This window comes from Gobio gobio, assembly GCF_949357685.1.
Source record: "Gobio gobio genome assembly, chromosome: 10".
Lineage (NCBI taxonomy): Eukaryota > Metazoa > Chordata > Actinopteri > Cypriniformes > Gobionidae > Gobio > Gobio gobio.
Window position 1 is genome coordinate 50,901,801 of NC_137116.1, and position 20,636 is coordinate 50,922,436.

General features: G+C 36.7%; 1 protein-coding gene across 2 annotated transcripts in view; it reads left to right on the forward strand.

Moving 5' to 3' along the window:
- The first annotated feature begins 831 nt into the window (after positions 1-831).
- The window catches only part of dennd2c (DENN/MADD domain containing 2C), a 36,964-nt gene continuing 17,159 nt past the window's right edge, over positions 832-20,636 (forward strand). Inside the window, exons 1-5 of one of the 2 annotated variants that reach the window (XM_079827850.1) lie at positions 832-1,264; positions 3,272-4,327; positions 10,948-11,072; positions 13,453-13,565; positions 14,148-14,315. In XM_079827850.1, coding sequence (XP_079683976.1) covers positions 3,447-4,327; positions 10,948-11,072; positions 13,453-13,565; positions 14,148-14,315 — 1,287 coding nt within the window. In that variant the 5' untranslated portion in view covers positions 832-1,264; positions 3,272-3,446. Of the gene's footprint in view, positions 1,269-3,271; positions 4,328-10,947; positions 11,073-13,452; positions 13,566-14,147; positions 14,316-20,636 lie in introns of both variants that reach the window. The other variant, XM_079827849.1, reaches the window with a different exon arrangement.

The window sequence follows — 20,636 nt, forward strand, 5'->3', positions numbered from 1 at the left end:
AACCTGACGTTGGTACTCAATGGCATTACCATTTACTCGAGACAATGGCAGTGTCATTGGTGCCAACTTCTCTGAATGGAAAGATTGTCAGTGAATATCATTACAATTTTACAGTTTACATGTACATTGTAATGTAATGTACATTTTACATTACAGTTTCTCAGACCTATTGTATGACTTTATATATAGTACACAATGGCCTGATTAAGCCAGGATTAGGTCATTTAAGTAGCTTTTATAAACATGCCTTAGAAAAAAAAAAACACATAAATTGTCCTTTTGTTTTGCCTTGTCCGTGAAACCGGGGAAATGTGTAATATTAGCCTATGATATGTAAGTAACTATTTTAAATATGAATAGGTTATAAAATCACACGACGGCTTACAATACAACTTCATTTTGACGCTTCTTATGCATATATATAATTCCCCCCACATGAAAAAAAACTACAGTATATTATAGTAAAATTACTCTAGAAAATACTATAGTGTTTTTGAACCGTACTATAGTAAATATACTACAGTAAATTAACAAAGTGTAGTATATACTACAATTTACTGTAGTATCTTTACTATAGTACGGTTCAAAAACACTATTGTATTTACTAGAGTAATTTTACTATAATAAACTATAATATAGGCTACTATAGTATTTTTTCATGTGGGCCATAATTCCAATTATTAATTTCCAGTGTGCTTTGTGGGCAAAACTGCTTCTGGTTCAATATTGCCAATGCATTTTAACATGAAGCACGAGTAACATATATTTCTCTCAAGTCACTTAACAGTTAAAAGAATAATCGAAGTAGCATTTCCGTTTCAAGCAAGTTTTGCCTGAACGAACACACATTGGTCATTTTATGAAGACACTTTTATTGCAGCAGCAGTTCTTGAGCTGATTCATCCACTCAGAGGAACCGAAGCTCAGAGGGGGAACTGACAGCACAGGAGGAGCAGGATTACACGAACACATCCACTCTTTAAGAAACACCTATAACAGTTTCTATCGGGAATATAAACTACACCAGGCGTACATTGGTGCCAGCAGTTATCTGTTACTTTGCGACCCGTTGTTTACTCGCTGTGAAAGTGAATGGATACAAAGTTTCTCTCGAGGAAGTTTTTAGCCGACTGGCTAACCAGCCGTGAAATATGAAGACTTCGGGTCCACAACAGAGTTACAGACTCACAATTTACTCTTAATGAACTTTTATTTCGGTTTACTTCAGCTGAGTCGAACATATGTGTTGTGCGGACAAGTTTGCGTAAGTAAGTTGATATTTCTTCATAACAAAAGATCTGAAGTGGCGGAGACGAAAGAGCTCTGGGTCGCTAATTTTTACTTCTTTTATTTATATTAATGTATTATAATTGTAAAAAAGTATGCTATTTACTGTTTTATTTTAATTTGTTTAATTTTAAACTTTTTAAAATTATTTTTATTTAATTTTCTTGTATTTTTTTATATTTAATTTTTCGTTCCTGATCTCTGAGCATTTAATAATAAATTCACTTTTTTGTTTAATTGTTTATCCTAGTTTCCTTAGACACCTTGTATTTACATTTATGCTGAAGTCTACCTTTCAAGTAAAAATGCTAATCAAATTTTAATTTATTCATGTTGGATGTAATCTGCTTTTCTCATTTCGCCTTTGGTTGATAATGTCTATAGCATTGACACCATAGTTGAGTTATTTATCAACTTCTATAACTCAATGAGCTGGGAAGTATTTGACAGAATGTTTTGTCTTTTAGACACGGTTATATTAGTTTTGACAGTGAACTCTCTCACTTTCCCACCCTCTTAATCAACCCCACCCAGAAGCATGTCCCCTCATGCACAAACACCTGGGGTGGGTGGATCACCTGTCAAAAGTAATATTATAGTTTATATATGCCTTGATTGTCTACCATTTGAGGGCTGGGGTAATACTAGTGTCTGGTTGATGTTGGCATTGTAGGGGTGTTTTGTGTATGTCTGCGGTTGTTGATGACTCTTTTGATCACCAAACCCCAAACGCAGAGCCCCGTCGGCCTGCAGTGGCATATCTGGAAGCAGGTGGCTTGGAGAAAAGAGAGCGAGGATTTATTCCGCCTCTCAGGTTGTGGGTTTGTTGCTGGGAATGTCATGAAAAGTTCCTCCTCGCATGCAGTCGGGAAGTTTTAAGTCAGGATGATTGGAGTTAGACTTTCCGCATACCCCGCAAGTTGTAATTAACCGCTGTAATCTAGCCCGTCCAAACCTACACAGACCATCTGCACATTTCAGACTGAACTTTGCCGTGTTAAGTTTCATGCCGGACCTCTCAAGTCACACAAAAAACTAGCATGGAAATACTACACCAGATAAAATTTTGTAAAACCATCGTTATGGACATTCTGCTGATCCGATCTTCCTGTGAATCAGGAAACGCAGGCCTTCCTGCACACGCAGACACAAGTGGGTCAGTAGATGTGATGATCCTGCAAGGGGGATGGGATCTGGCTCGAATCATGGAGAGATTCCAGTTCGTATGTTAGATGTAGGTCATCCAGAACAAAGGCATCATTTTTGGGCCCGGCTGATCAAATGTGGTCAATATACCAAATTATTATGTCGTTCACTCCCAGTGCCAAGGAATTGCAGCATGTCCTCACTCTCAGCGTAATGTGCAACGTGTCCAAAACACTTTGGCTGCAGATGAGGGCTTGTGTTAGAGCTGCCAGATCCATCCCTGCTACAGAAGACGCAGGAAAGAGGAATTTCAAGTGGCCTCTTTTTGTTGTCGACTTGGTGCATAGACACCAGCGTTTATTAACATGCATGAAATTGTGCATATTTCCCTCATTGATGTGTTGACCACTCGTTCTTGTGTCACAAAGAAGGCCCTTCTATTATGCGCACATGGATGTGGAAATACTTGGAATGCCTGTCCTTTTCGTGCCGCGGCTGAAAGAAGCTTTTGGAGAGGAGTGAAATTGAATTGCATTATGCTCAAGTGTGTTAATGCATGGCAGTGCTTTGGACGGGCCCAGCTGGAGAGGGTGGGAGTGGGGGTGGTGGGTGTTCCTGGGGATGGAGGCCTCTACAATGCTTTGTCTTCTCCCGTGTTCCTGTCGTTGTCAGTCTCCTCTTTGTTAGGGTTTTTATTTTTGGTTTCAGTGCTGACCTTGACAGTGACTATCTTTGGTTTCCTGCATTTATGCAGCATGCAGTGACCATCACCTTTTGTGTTTGCAAAATGCGCTTGTCAGTTGAACCCACTTGTGTTTTTTTTTCTTCTACTTTGCAGTCCCTAAAGTGAAGGAAGAATGGCAGAGGAACCGAAGACATAGCTGTCCTACAGGAAAGAGGTTCTTCTGTGAACTTTATTAACTTATTTGCTCCGCAAAGGAAGGGGTTCTTCCTTGATAGGCTTGCTGTTGCAATGCCAGACGGTCCTGCATTGTGACGACATCCTCGTCGTCATGCTGGCTCCTGGAGTGGACCATAGAAAAAGAGGGGGGAATGTCGTTACAGAAGGACCAGGACGGAAGACGGCGACAACAGCAGCATGGCCACTCTCACGAGAGCCTGGCGTCAACATCAAGCAGAAAATCTCCCAATGGGAGGGACTCAGCCAGCAGGAGGACGTCCGTAGTGGAAAAGTTCAGACCCAGCGGACTCTTGCTTCTCGTAGGCATTCAGGGGACCTCCTTGGAAATGGACTCAACTGCAATGATGAAGGTCGTAACAAAGCGACTGTATCAAAAGCCAAAAGCCTGGGTTTGGATTTCAGAGAAAACCAAATGACTTTTAGACCGGTTACAGGTGAAATCCAATCTGATGTCCCAAGAAATAACACGCATTTGAATAAATTTGTAACATCAACTCCTGCAACTAAGTCTTTAAGCACTGTAACCCAAGTCCAAGTGACTAAACTGAATGTTAAAAGCAATCATTTTAAGTCAAACCATTTCCCAGATGTTGAAATTACATCTCTACCTCAGTGTGTAGATGATCCAGAGGCGTTGCTGCCTCCAGGGAATTTTTACACCTCCAGGGGGTTCTGGAAACAACTGGAGGCAGATGAATCTTTCTGGGAGAGAGAGAAAGATTCCTCAATGGTGACTAAGTCTCTTGATGAAATTGGACCTTCTTCCCCTCCACCTAAACCACAGCGTACATTCCAATACAAGGGTGCGAGCAGTCCGCCCGGCCAACGGATCCAATTGGAGAACCAGACTCCATCCGTCGGCAAATCGGATCAAGTCCGGAAGCATGACACCATATTAAAGCCACCCAGCTGTCCACCTCCTCCTTGTCCAGTCAACAATTTCAACGGGTTTTCCAGAAACAGAAAGAACAGGTGAATATTTTTCCCTTAGTGCAGATCACATTACACAGTTAATCCCAAACATAAAAAAGGAAGTTTTATGCGCAGCATCCAACAATTGTAAATACATCAAAAGCAATTTCTTATCATGAATACATCTTGATGTTACATTACAGTTTCCACTATTGCACTGGCCCTCTGTTTTCATTCTAATTCCAAAGAAAGTCTAATTTAGTCTAATAATAATTTCTGAGTTTTGGTTTTGGTGTTCGACCAGAATTTTCAGTTTTGGACAAGCATTTTCAGTTTTGCTGCACTAGTAATGTCATACCATCAAATGAGTCATTAAATAATTGTGTTAATAAAAACTCCAATGCCAGAAACTAGATGATTGAACAACCCCCTCATGTAATTATATTGTACAAAACAGGTCGATAACCCTTTATAAATAGTTTTGCTGGCTTTCAAAACCTGTTAAACCTGGTCACAAATGATATATCCCAACGAACAATAGGTGTTGGCCTAAAACGTTCTCATACTGACATGCTTCAGCTTGATTGATATCTCAAAACATGTGGAATGTTATAGAGAGGTGTGCAATTTCTTTTATAAGTTATTAAGATTTAAAAAAAATCCCATAGACTTTGAAGGATCCAATCCAAAATACCACAGAGGCATAAAGCGACAGCTCAGGTGTGTAAATGATGACAGAATTTTCATTTTTGGGTCAAGTAAGAGGCCTTTGGTGACCAAAAGGTTCACACTGCCCGATTTTAGCCCCGATTTTGACTCGCCGACAGGTTTTGCGAAATCGCCGATAAATGCCCAAAATCATAGGCAAATCAGTGCTCTTGCACGTGTGACAATCACGCAGTGTGAATGATCAAAGACGCGATCAGAGAGAATCGCAGATGCCTGCGAGATATTTGGCATGCTAAATATCAGGACCTGTTGGCGATTCAAAATCCTGGGCTGCGTTCAGCCCCGACAAAACGTTGCAAAACGTTTTTTAAACGGTAACGGTGCTGCGTTGAACACCCTGTTCTGTTGACGCAAGAGTTGTTACTATGGCAGCCGAGAAGGCCATTCTTTGTGTTCTTTTTGTGGAATTTTCGGAGCCTGATGAAATCGATATAAATACGTGTTTAATACTGCAAAATACATGCAATCACTGCCCTTGCCGTCCAGAATAAAAGACAACATCCCAATCCCATTTGATGAACCTTTTTCATCTCCTGGTAATCAATTCTAACTTAAATCATTTTATTTCTAGTTCTTACTTTTTTAATAGCAGTATTTTCTTTCTCACTTTATGTCAAGCAATTACCATATATGAAATTTGGTATATAAATAAACTTGCCTTGCAATTAAGCTAAAGATATAAATAAATACATCATCATGTTGATTATATATATATATATATATATATATATATATATATATATATATATATATATATATATATATTAAACTCTTACGACAATCATGTCTTCTAATACCAGCGGACACATTAAACAACTTTACTTCCATTGTGTGAGCTTTAATACTGCGTGGTTTATATACATTTTGCCGCTGATTGGGCTGTCATTTTTGACACACCCACCAAACGAGATCAAACGCATCTCAAACCCGTTGCACACCGTTTCCAGGAAACATGACGTTCAACCGGAAACCGTAGCAAAACGTTGCGCACCGGTTTTTAGCTTTGAACGTGCCCCTGCTGTGTGAAATGTGTTCTGACTGAAAAATACATTGGCGATGACCTACAGCCAATGAGAGAGCAAGATACAAGATGTCAACTGCAAGATGCTATCCTATCAATATGGGCCAACATTTCTACAGTCATACAGTGTGAAAACCCCTGTATCCGATCCATCGTGCAGTGTGAACACAGCAGTGACTGAATGCTGGCCCAGGTGAAAAGAGCAGTGATCCTAAGAGTTTGAAAATCATGCAGTCTGAACTAGGCACAAGCAACCACATATCAACTTGCTTAAAACCACCAAAGTCTCTTTCAATAAAATATTTGCAATGCCTCTATAGCCAGCTATTTTGGCATCTATTTGAATGGGGAAATCTTGAAATCTCAGAAACCACTTGCCATACTGACATTTAAATAACATATTTGAAATCAGCAACAAAGTCTGACAAGGACTGTCCCATAAATGTTCTTTCTTTCTTTCTTTTCTTTCTTTTCTTTCATTTTATTTATATAGCACTGTTAAAAACAACCGGAGTTGACCAAAGTGCTTTAAATAAAAGGAATAAAAGATACAACATGTACAACAAACATATTAACAATTCAAACATCGCTGACACCACATGTATCACTTCATTCAAGATTCAAGATTCAAGATTCAAGAGTTTTATTTGTCACATACACAGTTATATACACAATATACAACTGGCAGTGAAATGTAAACAGGTCCGCTCCATGGACAGTGCAAATAACAGTTACAAGAAATTAAATAGAAATAGAATAAAATTAGAATAAAAAGTATTAACATAAGTAGAATTATAAATAAATCAAGTAAAAGATAAATTTAACTGTTATTCAGCAAGATCCTAAATACTGGTAGGGATTTTCTAATAGGTAGAGGCAGCTCATTCCATAATCTCGGCCCCATAACTGCATAACTGCAAATTTTTACATTTTTATGAGTGCACCGTCTTGGTAAATATAAAGTCTTTTGCTGCGTCCCAATTCACCTACTTATAATATGTCCTAAAATAATGTTTTTTTGTGTGAAAAAAAGTACATACTTTTGAGTGTGTAGCAGAGTAGGCAAGCTTTGGGACATAATACTTCATTGTAATTGCACCTTTAACGGACAGCTTTAACTTGCATCCTCTCACTGTTTAAACCATAGATATGTATACGTAGATGCCCCATTAGCGACCCCATTTCTATGGGGGCCGCTATACGTTAGCCGTCCGCCATTTTCGAACGGTCAAAGCTGGTCATGAACGCGCTTTGTGAATATTTGAATGTTGCCTGTGCGTCTGCAACCGTAGTTATACACAAGCATGTATGAAATTAATATCTATACATCAATAGACTGAAGCAGATGAGTTAGGATTTCGTTTATCATTAATGGTAGATAATTCTGCAAATGCTAAAAATATTGGTTTAAGATCTTTACATTTTCTTAATATCATTAATATTGACCGTCAGAGAACCCTACAGACACATTGCTCAGCTTTTAATGAACGCAGTAAACTCATTATAAACAAGTTCATTGGAAATAAATCATAAACCATCAACCAGTCAGCCATCAAAGTAAATAAATTATAACAAATAGTAATAAATTAGCTGGTAATGTGTTTAATAAACATCAATATAGCCTATTTATTCAGCCCATGTTTTAAGTAATCATCATAGGTGTTATCTGAAAGTGTAAATTCTCAAAAATCATCCTAAAAAACATCATAAAATTATCAACATCACATACCTGAATTTAAACCATTTTTAAGAACAGGGAACATTATAAATTAGGAGTCAAAATGATAAATTATTATACGTTTATTTAAAATATGAAAACACAAACCAACACATTGTCAGAAATTTCCAATTTTTTCGGGAATTTAAATCGCACTGGACTTTACAGAGGCTGTTGTTTTTTATGCGAGTGATGATTGACAGCATCTGAAGTGTTGACGTTGGTTGACCGTTCTAAAATGGCGGCGCGTCGACGACGTGTCTAGAGAGGTCGAATGGGGCATCTACGTATACATATCTATGGTTTAAACTGCCATGTCAATCATCTTGTCACATTTAAAATCCTCCACATTCAATTTTAATTTAATTTTCTATCTTTTCGGAGAGAAATGCAGCTGCACGTTGATCAGTCTTTCATGCGGAGACTCTCCTCATGAGTTTGCAATTTGCATAATCATGCATTTAAAAGTTAATGAACAAACGTATCATTACAAAAGTTCACAATGCTGTTGCAGATAAAATACAATGTGGATAACATTTAATAAATATATTTTCATCCGGGTTAGATACTGATTTATAATCACACAAACAAACACCTTTATCTATACGTCTGTACGTAACCATTGGACTCGCATATACGCCATGTTTGTAGTTTTTAAACACTTTTTTGTAGTTCTAATTCAAAAAATTAGATCATCTGGGTGTCTTTGGAATACTCATTTACACATACTACAATTCAGGACACTCTAATTCTATTTTCAAATACTATTTAGGATGGATAGTATGCAAATTGGGACACAACATTTGACACCACTCAGAACACATCAGCAATTGCATAGCAATGCCATGACAACCACTTACAACACTCTAGAATTATCCATGTGTAAACACCACTTACAATTTCTTAACCTCCTGGGACCTACAAATAGACTTTTGTCCACTCTGTAGTGGACATTATATTTTAGTGAATTTCTTTGACATCATAGATGTCACATGTTACAGTCTGGATGTCCTGTAAAGAGCACAGTTGGGGCTTTGCAGAGATACCAAAATGTTTGGAGGTTTCACCAGGTCAACAACTTCTTCTTGGTCTTTAAAAACGGCTGACATTAATGTTTTGCACTCTTATGGAAATATGATAATATTTTGTAATTATAATTTAAATCAGATTCATTTTCAAATTGTTTGTTATAAATCAACATCTCAGGAAAATGTTAAGGGGGTTTCGAATCAAAATATGACTTTCTGTTACAAAACAGAGCATTGGTTTCTTAAAGGGTTAGTTCACCCAAAAATGAAAATTCTGTCATTAATTACTCACCCTCATGTCGTTGGACACCTGTAAGACCTCCGTTCATATTCGGAACACAAATGAAGATATTTTTGTTGAAAGCTGATGGCTGAGAAAGGCTTCAGACAGGCCTCCATTGGCATTCAGTACATTGACACTTCCAAGATCCATGAAAGGCACTTAAAACGTCGTTACAAAGTCTATCTCACCACAGTGGCTCTACAATAATTTTACGATGCGTCGACAATAGTTTTTGTGCGCAAAAAAAAATAAAAATAACACCTTTATCCAACTTGTTCTCGACTTCCGTGTGTGCCTCCACGACGCATGCGCGAGAATATGACGTAGCGCCAGCGTTCGGGAATCCATGAAATACACACTTAAGCCCCATTTTGAGAACTACGCCGAGACCTAAAGCACGATCAATGTAGAATCCAACAGCTTAGACACGCGCGTCTTCCTCTGCTCGTAAACAAATCGCTTCTGGGTCATGTGTCCGAACGCCGGATCTGCGTCATATTCTCGCGCATGCGTCGTGGAGGCATACACGGAAGTCGAGAACAAGTTGGATAAAGGTGTTATTTTGATTTTTTTTTCGCACAAAAACTATTGTCGTCGCATTGTAAAAGTATTGTAGAGCCACTGTGGTGAGATAGACTTTGTAACGACATTTTAAGTGCCTTTCATGGATATTGGAAGTGTAAATGTACTGAATGCCAATGGAGGCCTATCTGAAGCCTTTCTCAGCCATCAGCTTTCAACAAAAATATCTTAATTTGTGTTCCGAATATGAACGGAGGTCTTACGGGTGTCGAACGACATGAGAGTGAGTAATTAATGACAGAATTTTCATTTTTGGGTGAACTAACCCTTTAAATGTCCACTGTAGTAGACGCCAGGACTTAAATCATGTTTATCAGGCCTTTTGGATACATAACAAGTGAATAGGGAAAGAAATTACATATCAATATTCCTATGAAATATTAGATATTATTATGAAAATGTTGCCAATTATTACTCCCATTATTACACTTCTTTTTTCATTACATGTTGCACCAAGAACACATTAATAAGCAAATTAGATGCAGTGTATAGATACATTGTATTGAATGGGAAAATCCAAGTATGGCCATTTTACCCTCATATTTCAGAAAGTAAAATGGTATATCAATGCATTACATTATATCTTTCATAACATAGTTCAGAATCGTCTTTAAACAAAGTTTGTTTTTAAATCTAAAAATCGATTGGTGAATTAAAGATAAATCCCATTGTTTTTGCCTATACATGCAATTTCATGTCATTCTATTTTTTAGAGTCCTGGTGTCAACTACAGAGGACATATCATAACATATGAATAAAATATCATTTTTCAAAAATGTCTTTTTCCCCCATTTGTTTCTTATGCTCTAAACAATGTAATGACATGAAAAAAATTATTTTTTCTGGGTCCCAGTAGGCTAAGGAAATGTAAAATTCTACTAATTGTTTGTTTCATGCTTTGAGTTGGACAGTTTTGTGTCAGAGGACCGTGAGGAGGGTTTAACTGCGAGTTGTCTGGCCTCATCCCCAGCTGTGATGTCAGCTGTTCTCTGGCAGAATCGCAGCCTATTGTCCACATTTGGCCTACTTCTGTTTCAGCAAAGACCGCAGAGGTCACAAAAGGGCTTTCTGAACACTCCTATGGTCACACTGTTGTGTTTACTCCTTCCTCGAATTGTTTTTTACTTGATAATTTTGAACCCGGTGTCTGTTCCAGCCATATTATATCACATCTCATGTCTATTTTAACTGTGATATGCATTCTAGTGCATTCCTATTTGGATTAATGGTTACCCTTTATGAAAGAGCCAAAACCTGGTTGTTAGATTACAATACAGAGACCGTTCCCATCACAGACACTCTTGATCCCCTTCTTCACAGGAAGTCGTTTGAGTTTGAGGACGTGGTACGGCTGTCAGCCCAACAGGCCTCTAGAGTGAAGGAGGGCCGCCGTTCGGGTCTTTTCCACGCCCAGTCTGAAGACAGCATCTATGAGGACATCATCTGTGAGTGATTCTGAGAACCCCAAGACACATGTCATTGATCAGATATTACTGTGAAGTACGGTAAAAAATATGTCTGCATGGAATGAAACTCTCATCTTGATATATTCATTGTTTCTCATGCATTATTATTCAAATGTATTCAAAAACATTCAGCAAGGATGCATTAAACTGATCAAAAGTGTGAGTAAAGGCTTTTATAATATTACAAAACATTTCTATTTTAATTAAATAAATGTTTCTGTTGATCGAAGAATCCTGAACAAAGTATTTTGATATATTTTTCAACAGAACATTTTGCAACATTAATAATGATAATAAATGTTTCTTAAGCAGCAAATCCTCATATTAGAATGATTTCTGAAGGATCATGTGACACTGAAGACTGGAGTAATGATGCTGAAAATGAAGCTGTGCATCACAGGAATAAATGACATTTAAAAATCTATTAAAATAGACAACAGTTATATTAAATTTTAATACTATTTCACAATATTACTGTTGTTACTGTATTTTGATCAAATAAATTAAGCACTGTTGAGCATAAACAATCTTACTGACCCCAAATCTCTGTTAATGTTAATTAATAAAAATACAGTTATTAATTGTTAGTTCATGTTAGTTCACAGTGCGTTATCTAATGTTAACAAATACAACTTTTGATTTTAATATATTAATAAATGTTGAAATTAACATTAACTAAGATTAATAAATGCTATATAAGTATTGCTCATTTTTAGTTCATGTTAAGGGATTAGTTCACTTCAAAATTAAAATTTGATATTTTACTCACCCCCCATCTCATCCAAAGTGTTCGTGTCTTTCTTTCTTCAGTTGAAAAGAAATTAAGTTTTTTTGAGGAAAACATTCCAGGATTTTTCTCCATATAATATTTCAATGGCAACCAAATGGGTTGAAGGTCAAATATATGCAGTTTCAGAGGCTCTGCATGATCCCAGATGAGGAATAGGGTCTTATCTAGCAAAACCATCGGCCATTTTCAAAAAAAATAAAAAAAAATATATATGTGTGTATGTGTATATGTATATATTAACCTAAATTGCTCATCTTGCGTTGAAACTGTATTGATTTGGACCTTCAACCCGTTGGTTACAATAGAAGTGCATTATGTGGAGAAAAATCCTGGAATGTTTTCCTTAAAAAACGTAATTTCTTTTGGACTGAAGAAAGAAAGACATGAACATCTGGGATGAGATGGGGGTGAGTAAAATATCGGGACATTTTCATTTTGAAGTGAACTAATCCTTTAACTAAAGTAGTTAACTAATGAAACATTATTGTAAAGTGTTACCATTATTTTTAGTGGTGCATTAATTAGCATGCTGCGGTTTAGTAGACAATTGGCATGAGAAAACCCTCTCAAAAATATTTCGGCTTTAAATTAATTTCTCTTAAAGCACTGTCACTACAGTCATACACAGTCAGTGGTTGCTTTTGAATGTATTGTAAACCCCCCTAAGAAACAAGCCTAAAGATGGCTTCCTTAAGACAGACAACCCACCGACTAGTTGATTTTGAAAACGTGTTTGGCACATTCCTAATTGTATTGGAACCAGTGTAGAGAACACTTAATACATTAAAAAAATATTATTATTGTGTCTACATGAAGGCTGGGGTGGGAGATAGTCGGTTTGGCCTCATTCTGCAGCGGATTATCAGTGAATCCCAGTTGTCTCCGATGAAAGTTTGTAAAACTATCAGGTGTAAAATGATCACTGCAGAGGCAGGTGTTGGTGGTGATCCTCAGCTCTCCATCAAGGTAGCTGTTCACAAAATTAATCCACCTCTTTTTGATATCATCGTTTTTGTTTTGTAAGCTGTTTTGTAAATTTGTAGGCTATAGGAACTATCGGTACTGACAGTAAGTCATGATTGAACGGGCGAACTGATGCGAATGCACTCTAGTTATTATAGTGTTAGGGGAGGGGCCATGCTCAGTGGCTCCAGTGCGTCATTGAGCCACCGTTTTAGCCCCGCCCAGAATATCCTGAAAACAGCAATGGTGAAAACCTTTTAATGGTCTAACTCCACAATTGTTGTTTCAAACATGTTTCAGCAATACATTTCTAACATTTATAATGTGTTTAGAAACAAATCTCAGAATTGCCTTTACAGGGACAACACTAAACTTGTTCAGGTGTGTTTGATTAGGGTTGGAACTAAACTCCTGCCCTCCAGGACCAGATTTGAGGAACTCTGCATTAGAGTATCAGTAGATTGTAATAGCCTGTTAGTAGACTGTTAGGTTATGGTTTGGGTTAGTAGAATAAGTTGACATGTAGTTACTTATAGTTAGTAGAATGTCTAAAGTGGACCATTGCAATAAAGTGTAACCGTGTCTTTTCAAACCAATTTTTTACAGCGGATATGCCAAAAGAGAACCCATATGAAGACATCAAGCTTTCTCCCATGTGTTTACCTATAAGACGGCCACGAAACTACACAGTTGGACAGAGAGAGAGCCCACACTTCAAGGTGACTGTCATTTTAAATGCATATTAATTTTTGTCATCTTTCAGTAAATAATATGTACACTACCATTCAAAAGTTTGGGGTCAAATGCTGTTCTTTTGAACTTTCGATTCATCAAAGAATCCTGAAAAAATGTATTTCCATGAAAAATGTTTAGCAGGAAATCATCATATCAGAATGATTTCTGAAGGATATGTGACACTGAAGACTGGAGTAATGATGCTGAAAATTCAGCTTTGATCACAGGAATAAATTGCATTTTAAAATATTAAAAAAGACAAATATTCTAATCAAAATATTTTACAATATTCCTTTTTTAATGAATTTTTCATCAAATAAATACAGCCTTGGTGGAGATAAAAGACTTCTTTCTTAAAGCTAATAGATGTAGACCGAGAGCTAGTTCCAGTTTTGATTTCGTGGGATCTTTACATACAAAACCCAATTCCCTATTTTCAAGCAAGCAGTCATTTATTCCCACTGTTTATTCCAATTTTACATTAAGGCCACTGGCTAATTGTGGAACTAAATCCACTGTTTTCTGTTTACTAATCCACTTCTTCTCTTGTCTGTTACCTCATGTAGCTCTCACCGAAGACCTTCACACTATTACCTAATGGTGACAGGCTGCATAAAGTGGGACGGGAACGCAAAGAATCCATAACGTCACCTACACGCACCTTCACTACAAACACTCCTAAATCATCTACAGCGAAACCTGCTACTGCATACAAGGCAAACCAACAACCCCCGGTAAACCCACATGCAGAAACACGTGCCTCAGACGTCATTAAACATTTCGCAACATGTGCCTGCCATCACCCGTTTCTCTGATTGTATGCATGTGAACTTTAACCACACTTTTACATTACATAATAAATTCTTTAGTGTTTTATGAACAGAAGAAGCATGGTCTGCACCCAAACGCTGATAATTATTTGATACATAAAATTTTTTGATACATAAACACATTTATCTTGCTTGATTTGTCCCAGATCTCAAAATAAAATAGCAGTGAATTAGGGCTATGCGATATTGAAGAAAAATGCGATATGCAATACCTTGTTAAATAATGCGATATTCGATATGCGATACGATATTGATTTAAGTGTGTAAAATCATTGTAAAGAATGATACCATTTATGTGTTTCACATTCTTTCTGGGGAAAGAATACATTGCTACAACTTCTGAAAGTGACCAGCAGTGTTTTAGCAAAAATTAATGTCACAAATCTGACAATATAATTTTAACATCAATGTCAACAAACAAAAAATGTAATGCCAATATTTAAATACCAAAAACTCTTTGCTTGACTTGGTAATATATAGTTATATCAACCTAAAACATCCAAATATACACTGATACATAATAAAGCTACAAAGGTTATTCAGCCAAGAGCGGTGAGTGATTTTCTCTTGTTCTCTTGTTGTTTGACAGACAACAGCAGGTTTACTGTATTAGCAGGTTTACTGTATTAGCAGGCTGTCACTTTAAGACCTAATGCACGGATCCTATTGACACACATTCAGTCTCTTTCCCCAACTGATATCGTTCACTTAAAGCATAACTGACTGTGTTTACATGAAAACTCATCAAGACAGCCATTCTGACATAACTTTGTGTGTATTTGACAGTTCGAGTGTGTAACAAGACACGAAACAGAACTGAAGGGATCACACGCTTTCAGAGAGGCGGCTTGTGCGCACATTTCGGTGTGTGTGTCAAGACAGCAGACAGGTCGAGACAGCAAGGATTTGTTTTTCGCAAGTTATTGCGTTTAATAACTCTTTTTAACATCAAGCAAGTCACATAAGTTACAGTCGTGTGCCCAGTCTATTCTCTGCTAAATGCATCAACCTAAAACGTACACTTTTCACAGTGTTGAAGTAGCCTATTAAAATCATTCAGATATTGCGTGCCGTTGCGATATGTACATTTGCGATATTTTACCATTTCGATATATTGTGCAGCCCTACAGTGAATATAAGAAAGAGAACCAGACGTGAAACGTCTATGAAAAACATAGTCTTGAGTAAGAACGTCAGCTTTGCCGCTTGAAGAAAGAAGAGGGAAAGGGAGGGAGGAAGTGGTGAGGAGATGGATGGATGGTGGCAGGATACGCTTCCTTTTGGAGCACGAGAGGTTGAGGTTTATCATGAAGTGCCAGTGCATCATACTGGACGCTGCTGCTGACTAATCAGCTATATTCAGCTTTGCGCCAGTATGATCCATATTGTTATTTCGGAAAGGCTGAAATCAACAGGCCGAGGCAGTGTAGATGATGCTCATGGAGGAATGCTGTTTTAATAATGAAAGCGAGCAGAAAGGGGAGGTAAGAACCCTCTTTTCTTCATTAGAAATCATGTGAGAAATGTGGAAGTTGTTCTGTCAGTTGTCCAGTTTTTCTGTAAGTTGTGTTGAGTGGTTTGTGGTCTGCGCAGATGTTGGTGATCGTTCCAAATGAAACCTCTGAAGATACTACCAAAAGTTTATATACTATTAAAGCATTTATTAATATTTTGAATAAGCTTATGTTTTTATATTTTTATTGTATTTTATTTTATTTTGAATTTTAGTTATTTTGTCTTTTTCAATACTTTTTTAATATTTATATCTAGCTTTATTTTTATTTCAATTTTATATTTAGTCATTTTAAACTCAAGCTTATTTTATTTCAGATAGTTGTCATTTAACAAAAAAAATTTGTTTTAATAGTTTTAGTTAACAATAACAACACTGGTTTGGACACATCAATAACAGCAACCCTCTTTACTCGTCTCTTTCACACACTTTCAATGATTTTCATCCCATCAGATGTCTATTTAAACTAGTATAAAATTAGAATTCAATATGAAAACAGATTCTGTATTCATTCTAAAAGGAAGGTATTCATTTCATTTACTAGTAATAATTTTGTTGTCTTTTATATTAGTTTTTTGATGATTTAAATTTATTAATAGGATTAACCCCTTGAGATGTGCCATCTCGTTTTCGAAGGGGTCCTTTTCAACATTTCTATTTAGCTTTATTTTAAGTCATTTTAGTACTTCAACTCAAGCTTATTTTATTTCAGTTAGTTGTCAAGGCAACATTTCTAACATTTCTGTTTAAGTTTTTCAATTTTTTTATTTATTTTTATTTTTCATATTTTTAATTTAATTTAAACTTTCTTTATATATCAATACATAATTAAAATGTAAGTAATCTGAAAAAGAAAGTATAAAAATTGAGTGTCTGTAGACCTCTCACGGCTGTTTTAAAGACAGCTCATTATTTCCATTCACTCCACCTTCTCCCTTCTGGGCTCTTTCCAAAGCCACGCCCCCAAAACACATGAACGCGCTACGCAGACCGTCAGCTGAAAGACGCATTATTTACCTGAGGCGAGCGGAGAAGAAAGAGCGGAGTGCATGTAGTGACATCATGTCAGAATCACATGTAATAAAAAATCTAACTTCATCATTATGAATATAAACAAATAAAATGTATTTTAGTACTCACTATCAAGCTAGAATAACGATACTGGTAAAGTTTAAAATACACACACACACACACAACACAGTGTCTATGACACACAGATACAAGATAAAAACATCAGTAAACATAGGTAGAGAATATAAAAACAAACCAAGGGCCGAAATAAACGTGCAGGTAAAGTTCCCGGTAACATGGTAGAAGAGTTTAGACAGAGGGTAGTAGCTAAAGCTAACTTAGTTCTAAAAAAAGTTCCTGGATGCGGTGTACTAGCTTTTACACATGCATTTTGTTATCTAAAGTTACATTTTGCGAAATTCAACACGACATCGATCAACTTGAGCTAAGCATATTGAGTATTTATCATCTCTACTAATGGCTCGCTAAGTGTATAACATTGTAACTTTATGCTAAGTAATGTTATGTTAGCTATATTAGGCAGCTACGTGTGCTAGTGATACATGCTTCATGAAAACATAAACCAAAACATTTTATAATCAAAATGAAAGATTACCTGTCCAGCAGAAATACAGCCTCTTGAACTCCTCAAATCAAACGGGTGCGCGCATGTGGGCAGATCCTGAGCAAAAGCGGCGGTAGCCATGGTAGCGAGAGAGAGTGACAGTCGCCCAAGCCAATCACTTGTTTCGTCCCGGACGAAAATAATGAGCGGTGTTTATTGCAGATTAAAAAGTCACTCGATTTTTATACTCTCTTTTTCAGAGTACTTACATTTTAATTATGTATTGACATATAAAGAAAGTTTAAACAAATTTGGACAAAAGTGTTTTAGATACATTCTTACCTACCCTACCTTTTAACGAAAAAACATACAACATTTTTTAATAGTTTTAGTTAACAATAACAACACTGGTTTGGACACATCGATAACAGTAACACAGTCTCTGTAACACACTTTCAAAGCTTTTTCTTACCTTCATCCTATCAAATGTCTGTTTAAACCACTGATCTATATAAATGGGAACAGTAAGATGGCCGCTCGAGCACTTCCATTGGCTTCACCGCCTGGTGGCAGTTTAGAACGTGATGAGCAATCCAGTCATTTATATAGATCAGTGGTTTAAACTAATATCAAACTAAATATGAAATAACAGATTCTGTATTTAAATACAGATTGTACTTGAACCGCTTCATTATGGAAGGAAGCTACTTCCTGAGTCTTTTTTTTACCCACTGTATTAATTGTATTTAGTTAGAAAGTGATGGCCTTTTTATAAAAATGTATTAGTATTGACAGGGGCGATTCTAGGGTTTTCATTTTAGGGGGGCTCAGCCCCCAGTGAGTGTATGAAAAAAAAATTGGTAAGACTTTAGTTTAGGGTCCAATTCTCTGTTAACAAGTGGCTTATTAGTATGCATATTAGGATATTGGCTGTTTATTATTCCGTTTCGGGGGCATGGCCCCTCAAGAAAATGTTGATTTCTGTGATCTACATATGTGCATTTTAAGATGTTCTGAACGCCAAAAAATGTAATAACAACAGCTTGAAAACCATGTCAGTGGGCAGATATGACTGATAAAGTTTTTCCATTTTTGTCAGTGAAGAAAGTAAACATATGTTTAACTGATATTTATATGTTTTTTAATCATTTTCGAAGGCTAACAGGAAAGCTAGGTAACTAAATGTATTAAATTAATTCACAATATGCACACATTCATTAGTAATCTTGTGCCCAATACAAGCTGAAAAAAGCTGAACTTTTTTATTTACTGAGAGCTACACATTAAATTATTAATTTACAATATGTACACATTCATTAATGTGTAATTCATTAATCTTATGCCTAATCTGAAGAAAACGGCTTTGTTAATATTTCTTGTTAGTTAATTATATTATAAATGACATTACATAGGCCTATTTCCAATCAAAATGGCGAAATTAGACAAAAGTTTATTAATTTGGCTGAATATTTTTGTAATTTGTTTAACATTTTTGACTTAAAGAAGCAGCTGTCAAATATGAAATGTTTAGTTTAGCTACTTGCATAGCAGCAGGACTCAACGTCAAGTGCAAGATAAAATTCGTGCTCAGCCTCAGCAACTTCTGTGTGAACATAAAGCCCGCCTACTCTGATTTGATGGGTTTTCTCAAATATTTTGCTGAAGCCCCCCTAAAAAGGGCCTAGTGACGCCCATGAGTAATGATAATTCTATACAATACTTTATGACTTCAAAAGAAGACATTTTTGACAGTTTTGCTGAGGACCTGTAGCCTGGCTCCGCCCTCCTACGTACTTCTGCTCAATTTTCATTTTCCTTCAGTACTCCGTCTGGGATTGCGGTATATTCTCTGGTTTTCGCCGGTCAAATTTTAACCGGTCCAATCAGCGAACAGAGGGAGTGGCTGAGAACGATGACGTTGATGTTGTGCGCTAGTTTGAGATGACATACGTCACGACCAAATGTTAGCGATTGGTTATGGCAGATCCAGAGTGGCTCTGGGCAGATCCAATAGTTTTAACTTCAACAGAGTACCCACCTTCAAGGAAGTGAACGCTTGTCAATGGAGAGTGGCCAGACCCTCTGTACAAATGAAATGTTTTTAAATGGTCTTTCGAGGAGATGTTGATTGAGGCATATTTTTTCATTCACTTATATGTTGAAACATACTTTACTGATTTATTTAGCTTTTAATACTTTCTCATCCTTTGCTGACATTTGATGTTTGTTTAGGATACTTTTCTTCTAGCTTGTCAATATTTATACGCCACATGCGTCACTTCAATTTAAAAAAGTCCAACTTTGACTGGTTGTTACCAAGCTTGAAATTAGATTGTATCATGTAATCATGCTGCTTCATTTCTTGAACCGGGACGGTAAAGCTTCATGAAGCCACAGTCGTTTTTTTTTCTTTCCGAGATGAATCAAAGTCATGGCTTTTTTAGTTCTTTGCTCAAATGCATGATCGTATTGTTCACTGTTTATACTTGCATTCTGCTACCTAGCAACCTAAAATCATCCTTCCGTGACTATTTGAAACTCATGTGGAGGTCAAAGCAGCGCATGACGCTTGCTTTGAGTGGTGCTTAAAAAGCCTTTACCATCTCCACACATGGTGAGCATTATGTTTTTATCTGGGGGGAAGCACCACCACGCTGTTTCCGTTCATCATGGGCAAATGCCACAACTGTGTGCTGTCTCACTGTTCTCACTGTGTGATGTGGGCAGACCGCTGTGGTCTCCATGACTATGAATCATAATTAGCATGTCATGTTCTGCTTTGACCAAAAGAGAATAACAGGTCTGACATACACATGTAGACTCAGGTCACTGTGACACATCTAGTCACATGATAATGTTTAAGCATCTTTGTTATACTTTTGTATATTGTGTGCATGTGTTTCTTATTTTAAACATTTGTGACCCTGGACCACAAAACCACTCATAAGTCGCACAGGTATAATTGTGGCAATAGCCAATAATACATTGTATGGGTCAGAATTATAGATTTTTCTTTTATGGTAAAAATCATTAGGATATTAAGTAAAGATCATCTTCCATGAAGATATTTTGTACATTTCCTACCGTAAATATATCACAAAATTATTATTATTAGTAATATGTATTGCCAAGGACT